The sequence below is a fragment of the Myotis daubentonii genome, chromosome 3 (genome assembly GCF_963259705.1).
Source record: "Myotis daubentonii chromosome 3, mMyoDau2.1, whole genome shotgun sequence".
Lineage (NCBI taxonomy): Eukaryota > Metazoa > Chordata > Mammalia > Chiroptera > Vespertilionidae > Myotis > Myotis daubentonii.
In genome coordinates, this window is record NC_081842.1 from 81027606 (window position 1) to 81047488 (window position 19883).

At 41.3% G+C, this 19883-nt stretch overlaps 1 protein-coding gene across 2 annotated transcripts in view; it reads left to right on the forward strand.

Moving 5' to 3' along the window:
* The window catches only part of TMEM45A (transmembrane protein 45A), a 93951-nt gene that overhangs the window by 19861 nt on the left and 54207 nt on the right, over window positions 1–19883 (forward strand). Inside the window, exons 1-2 of one of the 2 annotated variants that reach the window (XM_059687979.1) lie at window positions 793–906; window positions 1105–1157. The exons of the other annotated variant lie outside the window; for it this stretch is intronic. Of the exons in view, the coding sequence (XP_059543962.1) occupies window positions 1136–1157 (22 nt within the window). The 5' untranslated portion in view covers window positions 793–906; window positions 1105–1135. Of the gene's footprint in view, window positions 1–792; window positions 907–1104; window positions 1158–19883 lie in introns of those variants that run through there. 2 annotated transcript variants of the gene reach the window in all.

A 19883-nucleotide genomic window follows, 5' to 3' on the forward strand; every position in this document is an offset into this window, starting at 1 on the left:
CTAGAACAATTTCCTATAATTAAAAGGGAATTGGGGTCTTGTCAACATGCGGTACTTCTGTCCTGTGGGAGAAGCATTTGCTAAATCTCCTTGGTTTGCTTTGTTTTCTGGCACCCAGATAGCACAACCTCTCATTCCAGAGGTGCACACCATACACACTCCAGTAGGTCTTATTTTTTAAGCAAGAACTAAGCAATGTTCTTATTAGCTGATGAGTCCAAATGCCGAAACCAGCAGTGTTGATGGAGGATATTTATCCCTGAGTTTTCTTAGTCTTATAGGTGCAGCTCAAGTGAGGTGTGCAGACTGGAGCATTTACCCATTCCCCTTGGGTGGGAGTGGGTGGGATCTGGTTGACTTGGTAGGTTGGCCCAGGCAAGAGGAGAAAAGTCATTGGTGGGCCCATGCCCTGCGGGAACCTCCTAATTTTACTCCTCTTGCACACGGGGCACCTAAGTTGGTTTGTGGAACAATTTTTAGAAATTACTAATCAGGAGGTAGACTTGGTGAGAGGGGGAATAAAAGAGTGTGAGTACTTTGTAGGTGCTAGAAAAACACGTGTGGACAGGGACTCAGGAGTCCCTCCCTGATTGCAAAGGACGGTGTCTTCTGTCTGGTAAGCATCCCAAGTGTGACAATCAGATGGACATGTCTCATGACCTTAATTGCAGGGTTGTTGTGGGCTAGGTTTCTGTAAGTTGGGTGGAGGTGGAGGCCATTGGCAGGAAGAAACATGTGAGTGGGAGGAAGAAAAGAGCTTTCTCCGGGGCTGCTGCAGGCTGCTGCTGGTGCAATATGCTTGTCCTTCTTGAGCATTAAGCTGCACCTGCCAAGGTTGTCAGTCACCAAGCAGCACGTCTTTGGGACTCATGACCCATGATAGGTTTCTGTGAAGGCAAAAGTGTGGTAAGTTTTAATATTGTTTTTACCTATTGGCTGCTTTTGGTGTGCATATGGGTGTGTGTATGTAGTAAAACTGACTGAAAGGTATCGGCTTTCAGCCTTTTGACTTTTTTATTCTGTTGGATAATTTTCAGCATTAACTAAAAAACAAAGGCCCAGTTTTAGTTTCCTTTTTTTTCTTTTCCCTTCTGCCCCAATTAGGTTCTTGATCTACTGAAACCAAGACTGAAGAATGACTAGGAAGGGAGTCCAAGGTTAGTTCAGCATTTCTAGAGTAACTTTTAGTGTGGAAAGAGCAAGAATTGTTTTATTCATACAGACCTATTTTGAATCCTGACTCTACTGTGTATTTGTGATTGTGCAAATAACATAATCTCTCTGAATTTCAGTGTTTTAATTTGTGAAATAGTGGCAACAAGGATTTAATGAGATAATGTTAGCAAAGAGCATAGTTCAGTGTTTGTCAGATGACAAAACTCAATGACAGTTGGCTACCTTTAGTTTGTCAACCCTTCCTCTAGTCCCTTTCCCTACCATTGGAGTCATGGCCTGCCATTCTCGACTCCTATAATCATGAGTGTCCCCAGCCTGCTTATTTGATTGAGGCACAGCTAAGACTAGCCTAATTCTAATGATTCTGTGGACATTTAATTTTATATTAGGATCTAGCATTGCAGTTAAATAGGCAGAGTAGATGTGGGGAGTTTAATGCTGAATTCTACTTCATTTGATTTGTGACCTTTTCCTCCTCTGGGACCTTTAGGAATCTGGCAGTTGAAGCATAAGTTTTGCCATTCATTCTTTCCTTTCCCTCCCTCCCTCCCTCCCTCCCTCCCTCCCTCCCTCCCTCCCTCCAGCACTTAGGCACTGAACCATTTACTATATGCCAGGCAGTTTTAAAAGCCAGAGATTAAGCAGTACAGAAAAATAGGAAAAACAAAAAAACCCCCTGCACTCATAGAACTTTCATTCTAATGAGGGGGGGCGGGGGGATACAATTAACAAAATAAGTCAGTAATTATATAGTGTATTAGAAAGGGATGTATTGTGGGGGAAATAAAGCAGAAAAGGGGGGGGTGTTGAGGCAGTTTGCAGTTTAAATAGGGTGATCAGAAAAGGCCTCATTGAGAAAATATTTGAGCAAGGATTTGCAGCGGTTCTCAACCTGTGGGTCGCGACCATCAGAAAACACATATAGCATATCAGATATTTACATTACGATTCATAACAGTAGCAAAATTACAGTTATGAAGTAGCAACGAAAATAATTTTATGGTTGGGGGTCACCACAACATGAGGAACTGTATTAAAGGGTCGCGGCATTAGGAAGGTTGAGAACCACTGGTAGAGGATATAAGGGGGAAATGAGTTTCAACGGAGTACAAAGGCCCAAAGGTGGAAGGGAACCTGGTATGTTCAAGAAAAAGCAGGGAGGGCAAGGTGGCTGGTAGGGAGTGTTGAGAGGAGAGGATGAGGAAGGAAGGCTGGGCACATGCCAGGGGCTACATCATGTAGGGCCATGTAGACCCGTCTGAGAACTTTGTTCTGACACATTTCAACAGGTTAACACTAGCTCCTATATTGAGAATAGTCTGAAAGGGGCAAAGGCAGAAACAGGGAATCTAGTTAGGAGGCCATTGTAATAATGCAGGCTTGTACCAAAGTGGTGGTGGGTGTGGGGTAGGGGTTGGTGAGAAGGGATCGGACCCTGGGCATGTTTCAGAGGTAGAGCCAGTAAGATTTCTGATGGATTGGATGTGGGAAGTGAGCGAAAGAGAGGAGTCAGGACAACTCTAAAATTTTTAATGTGAATAACAGGGAGGATGTTGTCATTAAATGGGGGAAAACTGCGGGTAGAGCATATCTAGCCTAGGATGTCAGGAGTTCTGTTTTGGGCAGTTTTGAATTTGAGATGTTAGTTATCTGAGTGGCGATGCTAAGCGGGCAGTTGGATATAGGAGTCTAGAGTGTAGGGGAGAAGTTTGGGCTAACGATTAAATTTTGGGAGTAGTGAGCATGTGGCATAGTATTTAACACCATGAAACAAAATGGGATCTCCCAGTGGGGAGGGTAGATAGAAAACGGTGCTAAAAACTGAACTCCAGGGCATTCCAATTTTAAGAACTGAGAGATTAGAAGTCATCAGAGAAAGAAGGAAGAGCCAGTGAGAGGAACAACCAGGGGCGGGCGTGTACTTTCCAGGGAGGAGACAGTGATCAGTTCTGTGAAATGGTGCAGATGGTTTCGGTAAGATGAGGAACAGATTGGCCATCAAATTCAGCAATGTGGGGATCTTTGGTTTCTTTAATAAGAGAGCTGGAATCACAGAGAACCAGTAAAGGAGGGAAAGAATGAGGGGAAGGATGAAGTTAGAGATCATTAAATTGTTGTCCATCTTTCCCCACTCCCAACTCAGAAGATCCTAGCTCCTCAACTTCCCATTTTTCTCATTCCTCTTTATTTTATGTTGTCAGCTCTGTTAATGTTTGTAGGCAACTTTAAAATATGTTGAATGGGCTGACATGCAAACAAGATGGGATGGTCCCCCAGACAGGTTTGTCTCCAGCCTCTGTTGGGGTACAGAGCCCGTTATAACTTCCCTTCCCATCTGGTGGTGAAAATGTGGCCACATGCCCTGAGGGTGTGAGCTCCGAGGCACAGGCGTGTTCATTGCATCGGCTTGGGAGACAGGCCCTTCCAGGGGGATGCACTTGGGGGATGTTCTTTGGGGGGAAATTGAAGCTTCTTTTTGTCTCCTGTAGGCAAGGCCCGAAGAATAACTGTGTCTTAGAACATGTCTTATTGCAGAGGAGGGCAAATAAAACTCTGGAAATTGGAATATACCGGAGAGATTTCAGAGGAGAGCAACAGAGTGAACAACATGATGGTGCAACAAGAAACAAATCAGGGCATCTGAGGAAGCATCTACCGTCCTGTACAGGGTGACCTACATCTCACAAGTGACTGTGGAACTTGGCAGGTATTTCAGGGAGGCTCTTTGCTGGGCTGGAGCCAGAGCATGGCTCAGCTGGTTTGGACATAGTTGGCTTCCATTAAGGTATAAAGAGAGCTCCCCTGCAGTGAACTGAACACGATTCCCAGACAGTGCCGCTTGTTATTACCGAGAAGTGCCTGCTGCCTCCTTACCTCCCTCTTGTTGGTTCACTGGGGCCTCACTACTTTTGGCTCATGAAAGCAAGACTTGTTTGGGAGCACAGAATATGACTTTTGGGTTTTCCTTTAGGGCCGTGTTAAAATGTTTGTTGATGGTTTCCTTGGCTTTTTAGTTTGATGTTGTCCCCTTGTTTATTTCTGATTTTGTTGCTTATGCTTTTGGTGTCAAATTTAAAAAAATCATTGCCAAGATGTCAAGGAGCTTACTACTGATTTTTCCTTTTAGGAGTTATATGGTTTCAGGTTTTATGGTCACATCTTTAATCCGTTTGGAGTTGATTTTTTTGTGTATGGTGTAAAATACTGGTTCGGTTTCATTCTTTTGCAGGTATCTGCCTAATTTTCCCAATACCATTTCTTAAATAGACTATCTTTACCCCACTCATTGTATGTTTTTGTTTGATTTGTCATATATTAATTGACCATATAGGTGTGGTTTATTTCTGGGCTTTCTATTTTGTTTCATTGACCTATATGTCTGTTTTTATGCCAATACCATACTCTTTTGATTACTATAGCTTTGTAAAATAGTTTGAAATCAGTGAGTATGATGCCTATAGCTTTGTTCTTTTTTCTCAAGTCTGCTTTGGTTATTCATGGTTTTTTGTGATTCCATATGAATTTTAGGATTATTTGTTCTATTTCTGTGAAAAATGCCATTGGAAGTTCAACAGGGATAGCATTGAATCTATAGATTGCTTTGGATAGTACGGAAATATTAATAACATTAATTCTTTCAGTCCATAAGCATGAAGTATCTTTCCATGTATTTGTGACTTCAATTTCTTTCTGTTTTCTTATTGTTGAGTTTTAAGAGTTCTTTGTATATTTTGGATAACAGTCCTTTATCAGACATATTTTTTGCAAATATTTTCTCCATTGTCTTCTATTTCTTTTTTTTATTTTTATTTATTTATTTTTTTATTGATTTTTTTACAGAGAGGAAGGGAGAGAGATAGAGAGTTAGAAACATCGATGAGAGAGAAACATCGATCAGCTGCCTCCTGCACATCTCCTACTGGGGATGTGCCCGCAACCCAGGTACATGCCCTTGACCGGAATCGAACCTGGGACCCGTCAGTCCGCAGGCCGACGCTCTATCCACTGAGCCAAACCGGTTTCGGCTTCTATTTCTTTTGACAGGATCTTTTATAGAGCAAAAGTTTTTAGTTGTAATAAATCCAAGTTATCAATTATTTTTCGCATGGATTATGCCTTTGCTGTTGTATCTATAAAGTCACCTAGATTGTCTTCTAGTTTTGCATTGCATATTTAGGTCTATGATACATGTTTAGTTAACTTTTGTGAAGGATATAAAGTTTGTGTTTAGATTAATTTTTTTTTCCCCAGTGGATGTCTAGTTGTTCCCAAACCATTTGTTGGAAAGACTATCTTTTCTTCATTGTATTGCCATAGCTCCTTTGTCAAAGATGAGTTGACTATATTTATATGGGTGTATTTCTGGACCCTCTATTCTGTTCTACTGTTCTATGTATCTGTTCTATGTTTATGTATCACATTGTCTTAATTACTGTAGCTTTATAGTAAATCTTGAAGTTGGGTAGTGCCAGTCCTCTGATTTTTTTCTTTCAATATTGTCTTGGTTATTCTGTGTCTTTTCCCTTCCATATATACTTTAGAATTAAATTGTTGATATCTACAAAAATATCTTGCTGGGATTTTGATTGGGATTGCATTGAATCTATAGATCAAGTTGGGAAGAAAAGATATTTTGACAATATTGAGTCTTTCTATCCATGAACATGTATATCTCTCCATTTATTTAGTTCTTTGATTTCTTTCATCAGTGTTTTGTAGTTTTCCTATAGATCTTGGAATATTTTATTAGGTTTTTTATCTAAGGACTTCATTATTTTTTGGTGCTTATGTAAATGCTATTGTGTTTTAAATTTCAAATTGTACTTGTTCATTGCTGGTATATAAGAAAATGATGGGCTTTTTCACACTAACTACGTATAATGAAATCTTGCTATAATCACTTAATACTTCCGAAGTATTTTTGTTGATTTTTTACACAGATGATTATTTCATCTATGAATAAAGATAGTTTTATTTATTTCTTACCAAATATTTACCTTTCCCCCCTTCCTTGTCTTATTGTATTAGTTAAGACTTCAAGTCCAATGTTGAAAAAGAGTGGTGAGAGGGAATATCTTTGCCTTTGTCTGACCTTAGCAGGAAAGCTTCTAATTTCTCACTCTCAAGTACGATGTTGCCCTGTTTCCTTTATTATTCCTTTAATGTTCACGGGATCTTTATCAAATTTGTGGGTACAGTGTTTCCTTTATTAACCATATGTCCAGTGGTTAGAGCATTGGCCTGTGCACTGAAGGGCTGGGGGTTCAAGTCCCAATCAACGATATGTACCTGAGTTGCAGGTTTGATACCCAGCCCTGGTTGGGGCATATGCAGGAGGCATCCAATTGATGTGTGTGTGTCTCTCCCCCTTCCTCCCTACGCTCTCTAAAAATATCAATGCAAAAAAATATCCTCGGGTAAGGATTAACAACAACAACAACAACAAAAGTATGATGTTAACTTTAGAGTTTTGTAGATATTCTTTATAAAGTTGAGTAAGTTCTCTTATATTCTTAGTTTGCTGAGAGATTTTTTTATCATTTAAAATTTTAATTACAGTTGGCAGACATTATTATACTAGTTTCAGGTGTACACCCCCATTATTAGACATTACGTAACTTAAGTGATCATCCCAATAAATCTCACACCCACCTGACACCATATATAGTTATTATACTATTATTTTTTAAAAACTTTTATTTTATTATTGACAATATTATAGATGCTGTAGAATATTATTGAATATATTCCCTATGCTGTATTCCCCATGACTATTCTGGAACAACAAATTTGTACTTCTTAATCCCTTCACCTTTTTCACTCATCCCCCCAAACTCTTTCCCATTTGGCAACCAACATAACATGCTCTGTATCTCTGAGTCTGTTTCTGCTCTGCTTGTTTTTAGACTTAACTGTTGATAGATATGTATTATTGTCAAATCTGTGCAGCTTGATAGGAGCCATTGTGGGGCTGGCCTTCTGGTGCTAGTCTTTTCTCTGCATCACATAGAGAAGCAAGCACATGGCGGTTGTCGACTGAATTTCATGCCTTTGGACAATAGCAGCCTCTGCTTTCACCATTTCCTGTCCCTAAGACAATGGGACCAGAGTATTTCATCACCAAGAAATGCTTCTCACTTTTACTGACTGGGTCTAGGAAGCAGAAGAATAATGGGAGGCAAAAATGTCGAGGTCATCATGGGGTCACTGCCAGCGTGGGACTTGGATGCAAACTTGGCAGTATCAGGGTGGGATTCACATCAAAGAGACTCCCCAATTCTTCCTTGGCCCACGGCGGATGAGTGGTGAACATTTTATTAGCTTTAGGAAAGGAACATATTTATTTTCCAATCATCTCCAAATGTTGAAGAACCCTTTAGAAGCTGAGAGCAAAGTTTAGAGAGTGTATCTCTGTGAAGGCCTTGGGTGACTTTTAATTTGGGATTTAGTAGAGCTTAAATGCCTCTGGCACCTGATCAGCCACCCACTGGCAGTGTTGGACAGATGAAGTGCAGGTGACACCTGCATCTCTAGCTGAGGTTGTGTGTGGTGGGAATTAGCTTTAGTTTCCCCTTTTTGGTGTCTGCTGCACCCCGACAGGGCTTATTTACATCTCAAATGTTAGCTTCTCCTTGGTAGAGCTCTTGTCGTGCAACGCTAACCTCAGCACATACACACACACTCTTGTGCCAAATGGATCTGGTCTTCTGCCTACTCAGATCACATGAGAGTGATGCCAGCCAGAGCCACTCTGACCGGTGGAACTAGTCTTGCACCTGTTTGGTCGAGAGCATCCTTGCCACATTAGCTCCTGCCTTCTTTCTGCACCCTGGCTCCAGTACAGCTCTGGGCCCCTGTGCTGTGGCTGTGAAGTATATTTCTGAGCACCTAAGGAATGTCAGGAGAGGTGTTGTCTTTTGTTTATTAAATAAACTTTATTGTTTCCAGATGAGTGGAAGTTTAATAGAAGCCATGCTTTCCTAATACTTCTAGTTCTCTCTCAGGTAGCAACATGGTTCTCTGGTTATGTGCCTGCCCACCTCTGTCCAGCCCTGAGTTCAGATCTATGCTTAAAAAGCCAGTGGAATTAGTGGCAAGAGAGTAAATGTTGGGCATGGTGGTAATGAGCCCAGCTTCACTGACAGTCACAGCCTCTTCCTTTCACTTTCCACCTTGTCTATGAGGCTATAATGATAGTACGCATGAGAAATTCCATGAGAGTTTCTAATTTCTAGGGACTAATTCCTCCTTGGGCCAGACCCTGCCAGGAAGGGACATGGGGAGATGCCAGGCAGTGACTGTAGGGCTGACTCTGGCCCCTGACCTGCTTCTCAGGATCAGGAAATGTGGGCTGTTTGGAGGATGAAGCATCACTGGCCTTGATTTTTTTTTTTTTTTCAGGAGTGTGCCTTTGTGAAGGACATGGGCCTTACTCTTGTGGATTATTTTTACTTATTTTTAACGGTACAACATTAAAGTGTACTATCTTCTATCTGAATTTACAGAAATATATACAAATAGGCTGGCCTTGGTCTGTACTTGTGTTTCATTGTGTGTGTGTGTTTTTAAAAAAATATTTTTATTGATTTCACAGAGGAAGGGAGAGGGAGAGAGGCAAACATTAACGATGAGAGAGAATATCATTGATCGGCCACCTCCTGCACGCCCTCTACGGGGGATCAACCCCGCAACCTGGGCATGTTCCCTTGGCTGGAATCAAACTCGGGACCCTTCAGTACACAGGCTGACACTCTATCCATTGAGCCAAACCAGCTAGGGCTCATTGTGTATTTCTTTTCTCCCCCAAGATTTTTAAATTGATTTTTAGAGAGAGAGGTAGGGAAGGGGGGAGAGAGAAACATCAATGCGAGAGTGAAACATTGATCAGCTGCCTCCTGCATGCCCCCTACCAGGGATTGAGCCCACAAACCAGGCATGTGCCCTGACTAAGAATCGAGCAACCTTTTTGGTACATGGGATGATGCCCAACCAACTGAGCCACACCAGCCAAGGGCTGTACTTAATGTTTGAGAGCTCTCAGTCCCGAGAGGCTGTTGGGCCAGATCCTTGTTACTGTCATACCTATTACCCTCTACCCACTTGGCTGTATCAAGACAAAATCTTTGTTAAAAGGTGCTGCTCATTCATCTCATGTAGCTTTCCAACATTTTTCATGTCATAGTATATATAGAACATGACACTATGTAGATATATGAGGCAATGGGCCAGAGGTGAATCAGCAGAGCTTTCATTCCTAGGCATTAGGCCAGGGGTGTCTGTCTGTCTTCCGCAGGCCTTGGCCCCTCCACCCCCCTTCTACTCTTCTGGCTGTTCTTTGGATGAGGGAATTTTTATTTTCTTCTGGCACACCTGTACCTCCAGAAGCACTCCAGTGTGCTGCATCAGAGGTTAGAAGCTCTGGCCTAAGACCTAATACAGACCACAATTTCAGGGTGCAGCCAAGAGTCCCATCTATAAACAAGTCTCAAGGTATTCCCCATCGGGTGAACGCGCTTGCCCAGGGTGTTGTGAGTTAGGGAAACTAAGTTCCTGTGGTCCCTTCAGTGCTGTCACCACCGTCTGCCGTTCTTCCGGGGGTGGATGGATACCAACACTGCATGTGCTCTGTCCCCTCCAGATCAGTGTGTCTGGGCTCCTTGGCTCTGTGGCCACATTCTGATGTTGAGCATGCTTCCTACCCACCACATTCCTACGTATTTCACAACTAACGTGGTGGGAGCTAAACTGAGGGCAAGTTCCAACTTCGCTACCGTTTCTGCACAGCTTAGAACACTGCTTCTTAGGAAATGGTTGCAGGAACCATGGGGTACTCTGCTGATGCTACCTGCTCATGTCATTGTGATCACAGCTTTGACAACTGAGTGGAGTGCAGATATTGCAAGAGTACTCTCGCTCTCTTTTAATTCTTTGGACTGTGTGGTACCAGGTATTGCTTCTTATGCTTAAACAGGGCTATGAGTATGCTCATCAATCCATCCGTTCATTTATGTACTTATTTAACAACCCATTCAGCAAATTCTGGGCAGTGGGGATATAACGATAAAAGACGTAGTGCTTGCTTTCCAGAAGCTTACAAGCCAGTGAGGATGAGATGTATTGTGATGACATGCATGAAAAGTCCATGAGAAGCAGTGCATTGGAAAACACAGAAAAGGGGACCCTCACACTTGGACAGTGGGTCAGGGAGATTCCGTGGCTGAAATGAGATGACTGCTGGATTGAGTCTTTCCCCCCATCTCTTTCTTCCTTCCTTTTTTCTTGAACTGAGTCATGTGTATTAATCAGTTGAGAGAGGGAAAGGTTCCAGGCAGCAGGAAAACTGTACAGAACTAAGAAAGCATAGCATATGCTTAGAGAGCTTAGCATATTTGGGGAACTTCAAATGTCACTATTGTGTGTGAGAGAGAGAGAGAGAGAGAGAGAGAGAGAGAGAGATAGCAGAGCCTTAATGGACAGCAGCAAATGAGGTAATGATCCCTCTAAAATCATTATCTGGAGGAGGAAGTGGAGACTCCTGTGTTAGCCTGCAATGATCATACTTTTAAAATGGGTGTGTCTGTGAGATTCTTATAGGAGCCCTGGGATTTTTACTTTTTCATGAATCAAGTTTTTATTAAGTAAACAATACATGTGAAGCATCCTACAAAGATCTATAGTGTTCATTATGGTAGCCACTAACTACATGTGCCTATGGAATACTTGACATGTGGCTAGTCCCGATTGAGATATACTAGAAATATAAAACACAGAAGTTTAAGACAGTACAAAGAAAAAGGAATTTAAACTATTTAATGAATAATTTTTTTCTATAGATCACATATTTACTAGTAAATAACATTTTGGATGTATTTGATTAAATAAAATGTGGTATTAAAATTAATTTCACCTGTTCTCCTTATTTTATTTATTTATCCTCACCTGAGGATATTTTTCCATTGATTTTCAGAGAGAGCGTGGAAGGGATGGGAAGAGACAGAGAGAAAGAGAGAGAGAGAGAGAGAGAGAGAGAGAGAAACATCAATGTGAGAGAAACATCCATTGGTTGCCTCCTGCATGGGCCCAGGACCAGGGCCCGGGATCGAGCCTGCAACCGAGGCACATGCCTTTGACCGGAATTGAACCTGGGACCCTTCAGTCTGAGGTCTGATGTTCTATCCACTGTGCCAAACTGGCTAGGGCTCTCCTTATTTTTAAAGATGTGGCTATTGGAAATTTAAAATTACATACGTGGCTTATATTTTATTACTATGGGACATCAATGTGCTAGCTTTTGGGGACTCAGTGAAAAGAAAAACCAATGAGGAAAGATAGAAAACTACAACCAACAATAAAAGGAAATAAGAAATAAATTAAAAAAATATAAAGTCCACATTGTAATAAATACTGTGAAGAAATATTTCTATGGGGGAGAAAACTAGGGGACCTAATTTAGATTGACTGGTCACAGAGGCCTCTCATGTTATTGCTGGGACTGCAAGGAGGCCTTTCTAAATGGAGTTTCCAGGTGAAAGTGGGAATGGAGCATTCCAGGCCAAGGAAACAGACTGCCCGTCAATATTTACCGAGTCTACCAGACACCCTGGGAATGCAGAAAAGCTGCGGGGCTGCCAGACACCAGAAGGTTCTCAGACTCCTTGGAGCTTGTGGTTTGGTGAGGAGAGAGAAGAGGCAGGTCCCTGAGTGTGCAGGGTTGGGGCAAATACCGGCTCTGGGAGCGTCCTTCCTCCTCTTCTCTCTCCCTAAGACCATTATGGACTACAGTCTTGGCTATGCAGGTCCCCATGTTGTATCGCAAATCAGCGAGCTGGACAAGACACCTTAATCAGCCAATTAGTTAGGAGTCATCTTTATTGAGCGCAGGTTTAGAGCAGATTGCCTCTGTTAAATTCTGAACACCCAAAGGAGGAAGCATTCTCTTTTTATATCTTTTTTAGGTCCTTGTGTTAGTTATTTTTATAGACAGCTTGTAACCTTGAGTATCGTATCATATCTATACAAACACCTGCAACCTTGGGTACATATCTATCCAGACACCTGGCATCAGTAACATCATATCAGTCTCTTATGTTAGATGGCTAACTTGCAAGGTCAGACAATTAAGTTTCTCTCTTCTATTATTCAAGCTAAAAAACAAAGTTATTTTACAGTCTAAAAATAACAGAGAATTTCAAAACAGCAGAGAATTCTAAAACAGCAGTTTCAAACAGCAGTTTTCCCTAAGGAGGGATCATTACCAAGCTTCCCCCAGGGCCCGTCAGTTCTTCCTTAGTGGCCGGTAATGCTCATATTTGTTCCTTTTCCCTGTTCTCACTACTCTGCTCTGGCACAGACTCACCATCTCAGAAATGAGTGTCTGCATTTGCCTCTTAACCATTTTCCTTGCCTCCGGCCTCTTGCTCTCTTTAGTATCTTTTGTACACGGCTGCCAAATTAATCTTCCTGAAATACCATTTAGACCATGTAACTTCTTTTTTTTAATTTTTTCTTTTTTTTAATTTAAATCTTTATTGTTCAGATTATTACATTTGTTCCTCTTTTTCCCCCCTATAACTCCCCTCCTCCCAGTTCCCGCCCCACCCTCTGCCCTCACTCCCCACCCACTGTCCTCATCCATAGATGCACGATTTTTGTCCAGTCTCTTCCCGCATCTCCCACACCGCTTTCCCCCGCAAGAATAGTCAGTCCATTCCCTTTCTATGTCCCTGATTCTATTATGATCACCAGATTATTTATTCACTTGATTCTTAGATTCACTTGTTGATAGATGAATATTTGTTGTTCATAATTTGTATCTTTACCTTTTTCTTCTTCTTCCTCTTCTTAAAGGATACCTTTCAGTATTTCATATAATACTGGTTTGTTGGTGATGAACTCCTTTAGCTTTTTCTTATCTGTGAAGCTCTTTATCTGACCTTCAGTTCTGAATGATAGCTTTGCTGGATAAAGTAATCTTGGTTGTAGGTTCTTGGTATTCATCACTTTGAATATTTCTTGCCATTCCCTTCTGGCCTGCAAAGTTTCTGTTGAGAAATCAGCTGACAGTCGTATGGGTATTCCCTTGTAGGTAACTGAGTTTCTTTCTCTTGCTGCTCTTAAGATTCTCTCTTTGTCTTTTGCTCTTGGCATTTTAATTATGATGTGTCTTGGTGTGGTCCTCTTTGGATTCCTTTTGTTTGGGGTTCTCTGCGCTTCCTGGACCTGTAAGTCTATTTCTTTCACCAGGTGGGGGAAGTTTTCTGTCATTATTTCTTTAAATAGGTTTTCAATTTCTTGCTCTCTCTCATCTTCTGGCACCCCTATAATTCTGATGTTGGTACGCTTGAAGTTGTCCCAGAGGCTCCTTACACTATCTTCGTATTTTCGGATTCTTTTTTCATTTTGCTTTTCCAGTTGGGTGTTTTTTGCTTCTTCGCATTTCGAATCTTTGACTTGATTCTTGTGCTCCTCTGGTCTGCTGTTGGGAGTCTGTATAATATTCTTTATTTCAGTCAGTGTATGCTTAATTTCTACTTGGTTCTTTATCACAACCTCGAGGGTCTCATTAGATTTCTTGTAGATCTCATTAAGTTTATCGGCAGTTTCTAGAAACTTATTGAAAGACCTTAAAAGTGTGGTTTTGAGCTCTGTATCCTCCATTTCTGTCATGTTTCTTTGTCTCCGCATTTTTTATGCTTTCTTGGTGCACCCCCTTGTGGTCTTTGTGCGCAGTCTTGTTGTAGTTAAGCCTTGGTTGTTGTAGGTAATACTGGCGGGGATTTGACCTCCAGGCCAACTGGTTATGAGAATCAGCTGTGTCTGCAGTGGGAGAACTTCTGTGCTGGATCTCTAGGGCGGTGCTAATCTAGCCTTTGCCTGAGGCTATCCGGCAATGCCTCTGTGCAGGGCTTGGGCGGGGCGGGTCCCCGGGGATCTACAGGGCCAGTGGAGGGAGCAGTTATGGCTGCTCTCAGTTCCATCCCTAGGTGCTCTGCCTCACAGAGTCCCAGCAACTGCTGCAAACCTCAGAGAGAAAGCTGCCTTCGAGTTCCGACCGAAGCCAGACAGTCCCGCTTCTCCTGTTTGAGTCTGGGTCCCTAGAGACTCGCCCAGCTCTGGAGCTCAGAGTCTGAAACTCCCTCCCGATTGAAAACAACAACCGCGCCCTCCGCCGCCAGCCCGCTCCGCGCACACTCCGCACCTGAGTATTTCACTTCAGCACTGCGCCTCCTCTGAGTCTGGGTATGATATTCTCTTTCCTCCTAGTTGTAGAATTTCCACTCAGCCAGCCTTCCTGTGGTTCTGGATGATGTCCGTTCCATCTTTTAGGTGTAATTTGAATTGGTTGTTCCAGGCAGCAATCTCTGGCGTTAACCTATGCCGCCATCTTGGTTTCTCCTAGACCATGTAACTTCTTTGCTTCAAAGCTTTTCCTCACTTCCGGATACTGGCAGGGGAGCTGTTTGCCAGGGGCTGCTGTGTTTCTCTCTTCCTTTTCACCATTACGACTGTTCCTGGCGAAGCTCTGCCTATAGCAGTATTGGCAACCTCTTCAGCTGATGTTGAATAGTCTTTGACCTTCACTTCCAGACTTCTTCCCTTATTTCCCTCCTGCCCTGCATCATCCTCTGGGCCAAGCATGCTGGAATTCTCATTGTTCTTCAAACAGGGAGTTACACCGCCTCCCAGGGAAGAAAAAGAGCCTATTAGTAGGAGCATGGGTTCCAGAGTCAGCCAGACCATGTTCAAATCCCAGCTCCCCCACTTCACTAGGTGTGAGAAGTCTTTCAAAAGTTATTTATCTTTCCTAAGCCTTAGTTTTCTCCTCTGTTAATACCAAAAGACTAAGAGTAATTCGTATCCCTTGGGGATGGGCAGATTAAGATACTAAAGGTAAAGCATTTGTAGGTGCTTAGTCCATATTAAGTCCTTAATTCATTGGCATTGTTTAAATGAATGGTAAGCCATATTAGTGCTGATTAACAGAGATAGATAACCTCCAGAAACCTATGGCCCTGCTTTCATTTTCCATCCCTAGTGCCAGGTAGCAGCCTCCTTATACCTGATGATTTTTTTTTTCTTTCTCTCCCTTTGATGCTGGCCAGAAACACTAGAGGGGGGCACTGAATAGTGGTGGCAAGGAGCTGGATAGGGCCTCAAAGACAATCCAGTGTAGGACCCCTGAGCTCCCTCAGTGTGTCCAAGCAGATCCAGTAGAGTTAGTGGAAAAACTCCTGTCAGCCTTTGTGGGGCTTGCTGTTTTTCTTTCTTCCCCCCCCCCCCCCCCACATCTTTATTGTTGAAAGAATTACATATATCCCTTTTCCCCCATTGACCTCTTCTAGCCTGCCCCTGCCCCAGGCCTTCACCACCCTAGTGTCTGTGTCTTTGGGTTTGGTTGATCTCTTCCCACCCACCCACCCACCCCTCCTTCCCTCTGAGATTCCACAGTCTTTTCCGTGCTTCTACATTTCTGGATCTATTTTGTTCATCAGTTTATTTTGTTTATTAGATTCCACATATGAGTGAGATCCTGTGATACTTGTCTTTTTCTGACTGGCTTATTTTGTTTAGCATAATGCTCTCCAGGTCCATCCATTCTGTTGCACATGGGAAATGTTCTTTCTTTTTTACAGTTGCATAGTATTCCATTGTGTAAATGTACCACAACTTTTTTATCCACTGGGTTTGTTATTTTACTTGCACAGCAATCTCTCTAGTTATTGTGTTTTTCCCACCAAATTGCTGATTTATCGGTTAATTAGATGTCTTTTTTGACTTCTGTCAGTGCAAAAGAGTGAAAAAGGCTTGAAGCTGGGGATATCGGAGACTGGGCCTCAACATGAGCCTTGCATGAATAATAGCCTCACTTCTCCCTGTGTTCCCGATCGCATTTCTAGGGTCCTCTATGGAATTAACCAGATCATGTACTTTGAAGGTTAAAAGTCTCACACAATTTTAAGGTGTTATTATTACACAGTCTTTCTTCACTTTTCCCCCCTGAGACTTGGTGTAAGCTTAGTCCACTGTTAAAATGAGGAGGCACTTTGAGGTCCTCTCATTGGGAATATTTTCTAAGACAGTATTGCAGGTAGACTTATGGCAAATTATCCATCAACAACTCTGTTATTGTAAATAGAAAAAGAAAAAAAAGAAATTGTCTTTTGCCCGGCCGGTATAGTTCAGTAGTTGAGCATCGACCTATGAACCAGGAGGTCATGGTTTGATTCCTAGTTAGGGCATATGCTCGGGCTGTGGGCTCAATCCCCAGTGGGGAGTGTGCAGGAGGCAGCCAATCAATGATTCTCTCTCATCATTGATGTTTCTATCTCTCTCCCTTCTACTCTGAAATCAATAAAATACATTTTTTAAAAAAGAAAGAAATCATCTTTCCAAACAGTTTTAGATTTTTGTTTTGTGTTTTGTAAGTTTTTTAAAAATAAACATTAGTTTTGGATTGCAACAGACTGGTCATAACTCAAACAAATTGAATTACAAAGAACACACTGTGCCACAGAGTCCCCTAAGTAATTAAGCAGGATCTTTTTCAAACTCGGAAGCTTTAAGTGGAAGAAGGCTTTGGTTCAAGATTGACTTTTATATTTTCAAACAAAGGCAGAAAGTGAGTTAATGTGGCTAGAATAATGTTTCTCAATTGTTTTCACACTAAGACATGGAAATTCTGTATCATCTGTTAATGTCAGTATTTTAAAATAGGCATTTAAAATATCTATATTTTAAAAGGCCAGTGGCTATCATGAGTAATGACCAAACAACCGGTCATCAGGTGCTCCATGCACCTCTAGGGCCCTCCCCTGCCCCAGGGTGTCGGCAGGCAGCGTCAGCAGAGCGTCAAGGGGCGCCGGCAGCATCTGCGGAGCGTGCAAGGCCTGGTGGGGCAGCGGACATGGCCCTAGATTGCAGCTAGGCCTAGGGGACTCTACACGTGCACGATTTAATCATGCACTCGGCCACTAGTATAAATATAACTTATATTATATATAATTAATATATATAATTTTGGGGGCATCATCTACATCAGAAATCACTGAACAAGAAACTTTGTCTTCCTTTTCATTTATATCTTTGGAAGATGCAGTATGCAGTAGATTGTCAACAAGAGAGGAATATAATAACTGGTCTAGAGTTAGTGCAGCATAAATACAGGGTGAAGCAAAATTAGGTTTGCAGTTGTTTGAGTGGAAAACAATACAATATTTAAAAAATAATAATGCAAGAGTAAACTCTGTTTCATGTACTCAAAACTGTGAACCTACTTTTGCCTCACCCTGTATTTGTAAAGTGAGAATAAGTGAAAGCAAGTAAAAAAGTAACTTTGCAACACCTCTTTTATGAAGATCAAAATGTCTATTAATTATCCCATTACTGTAAATTACTGTAGTATTAAAGACTTAGATGTTAGAACTGAAGCTACAAAATTCCTAGATGAAAATATCATCAGTACGCTCTTTGACATTGTTCTAAGAAATATCTTTTGGGCTACATCTCCTTGAAACAAGGATAACAAAGGAAAAAATAAACAACAAACTAAAAAGTTTTTGCACAGTGAAAGAAACCATCAACAAAATTAAGACAACAGACTGAGTGGGAGAAAATATTTGCAAATGACACATCCAATAAGGAGTTAACATCAACGATATATAAATAACTCACACAACACCAAAAACAAAACCAAACAATTCAATTAAAGGATGGGCAGAGGACTTGAATAGACAGTTCTCTCAAGAGGACATACGGGTGGCCGAAAGACATATAAAAAGATGCTCAACATCACTAATCACCAGGGAAATTCAAATTAAAATCACATGAGGTATCACTTTATACTTATCAGAATGGCTGTCATCCATAAATCAACAAATAACAAGTGCTGAAGAGGATGTGGAGAAAAGGGAACCCACTTTTGGTGGGATTGTAAATTGGTGCAGTCACTATAGAAAACAGTATGGAGATTCCTCAAAAAATTAAAAATAGAACTGTAGTAGAACTAGCCAGCAATTCCACTTCTGGGTATTCATCCAAAGAAAACAAAAACACTAATTCCAAAAGATACATGCAGCCCTATGTTCTTTGCAGCACTACTAGTAATAGCCAAGATATGGAAGCAACTGAGACGTCCATCAGCAGATGAATGGACAAAGAAGATGTGATATGGACCTAGAGGATACTATGCTAAGTGAATTAAGTCATATAGAGAAATACAAATACCATATGATCTCACTTATATGTGGACTCTAAAAAACAAAACAAAATAAGTAACAAAACAGAGGAGAAACAGACCCACAGATATAGAAAACAATCTGATGGTTGCCAAAGGAGAGGAGGTGAAGGAATAGAAAGAAGAAAATTAAAAAACATAAATTCTTGCTCACGGTAGGGCACGGATAATACATAAAGCAGCAAAATATATAGTATGGCAGATGGTGGAATGTGCTGAGAAGAGTACTGGGGGTGAAGAAATGTTTTGAGTTTTAAGTATGGTAATAAAATAAGGAGGGCTGTTATGGCTCAGTTGGTTGAGTGTTGTCCCGTGCACCAAAAAGTTGCTGGTTCAATTCCTGGTTAGGGCACATACCCAGGTTCAATCCCTGGTTGGGGTGCATATGGAGGCCACCAATCTATATTTCTCTTTCTCCTCTTCCTTTCTCTCTTAAATCAATTAAAAAACATATTAAAATAAGGAGAGCTTCACTGAAAGCTAACATTTAAAAAAAGTAATTTACTGTGGCATTTGACTACAGGAAAAAGAACACAACACCAACAGGTCCTCCTGTATACGAGGTCCTCAATCTGTATTTGTTAAATCTGTCTAAAGGAACAAGACTAATACAGTGCCCATCACACTTGACCACCCTTATGGCAGTCCTTACTGTGAGCCCCAAGATTTTCCTCTCTTGTTTTACTTGCTCAGAACCAGTTTTCAGAAGAACCAGTAAAGAACCGATGATTCAGTAGCTCTGGTGTCCGAATGCTAGGAATCCTGAAAAGGTAAAAGAAGCACTGGAAATTTCCCTAGACCAATGATTCTAAACTTATCAAATAAGAGAATGACCCATTTTTAACATCAGAGAATTTCCAGCTTCTCTCCCCACTGCATCCTACAATTTGATTGTGCTATACTTTTAGTATCTGTTGATTAAAAGAAAAAGACATAACCATACCAATCCAGGTGGCCTCTTACAATGGAAGCTTGGCCCAAGTATCTTCAGCTTACCTGAGGAGGCCACCACCATTTTAGATGAAATTTCTTGTTGCATAAATGAGGCACAGGAGCATTAGTGATTAAGAAATAACCAATGTGCAATCCAGAAAAAGCATAGGATGTTTACATAGAGATTTGAAAATATTCAGAAGTCACAACCAAGTCGACCTGAGATCTCTTGCTCAAAGAAACATGCCAACCCCTGATTAATAGATTTCATTCTTGGGGAGGCAGAAATATATATTTTTAACACTTATTTTTGTTTAAAACTTTTATTTTTCAATTACAATTTACATTCAATATTATTTTGTTTTAGTTTCAGATGTACAAGATAGTGGTTAGATAATCATATACTTTACAAAAGTGATCCACCCAATAGAGACACAAATATTCTTGTGTTTTTTTTCCCCTTATTATTTTCATGTGGCACTTTAGTGTTAATTTCATCACTAGCTTCATGGGTATTGTTGAGAAATCTCCACTCTGAGCA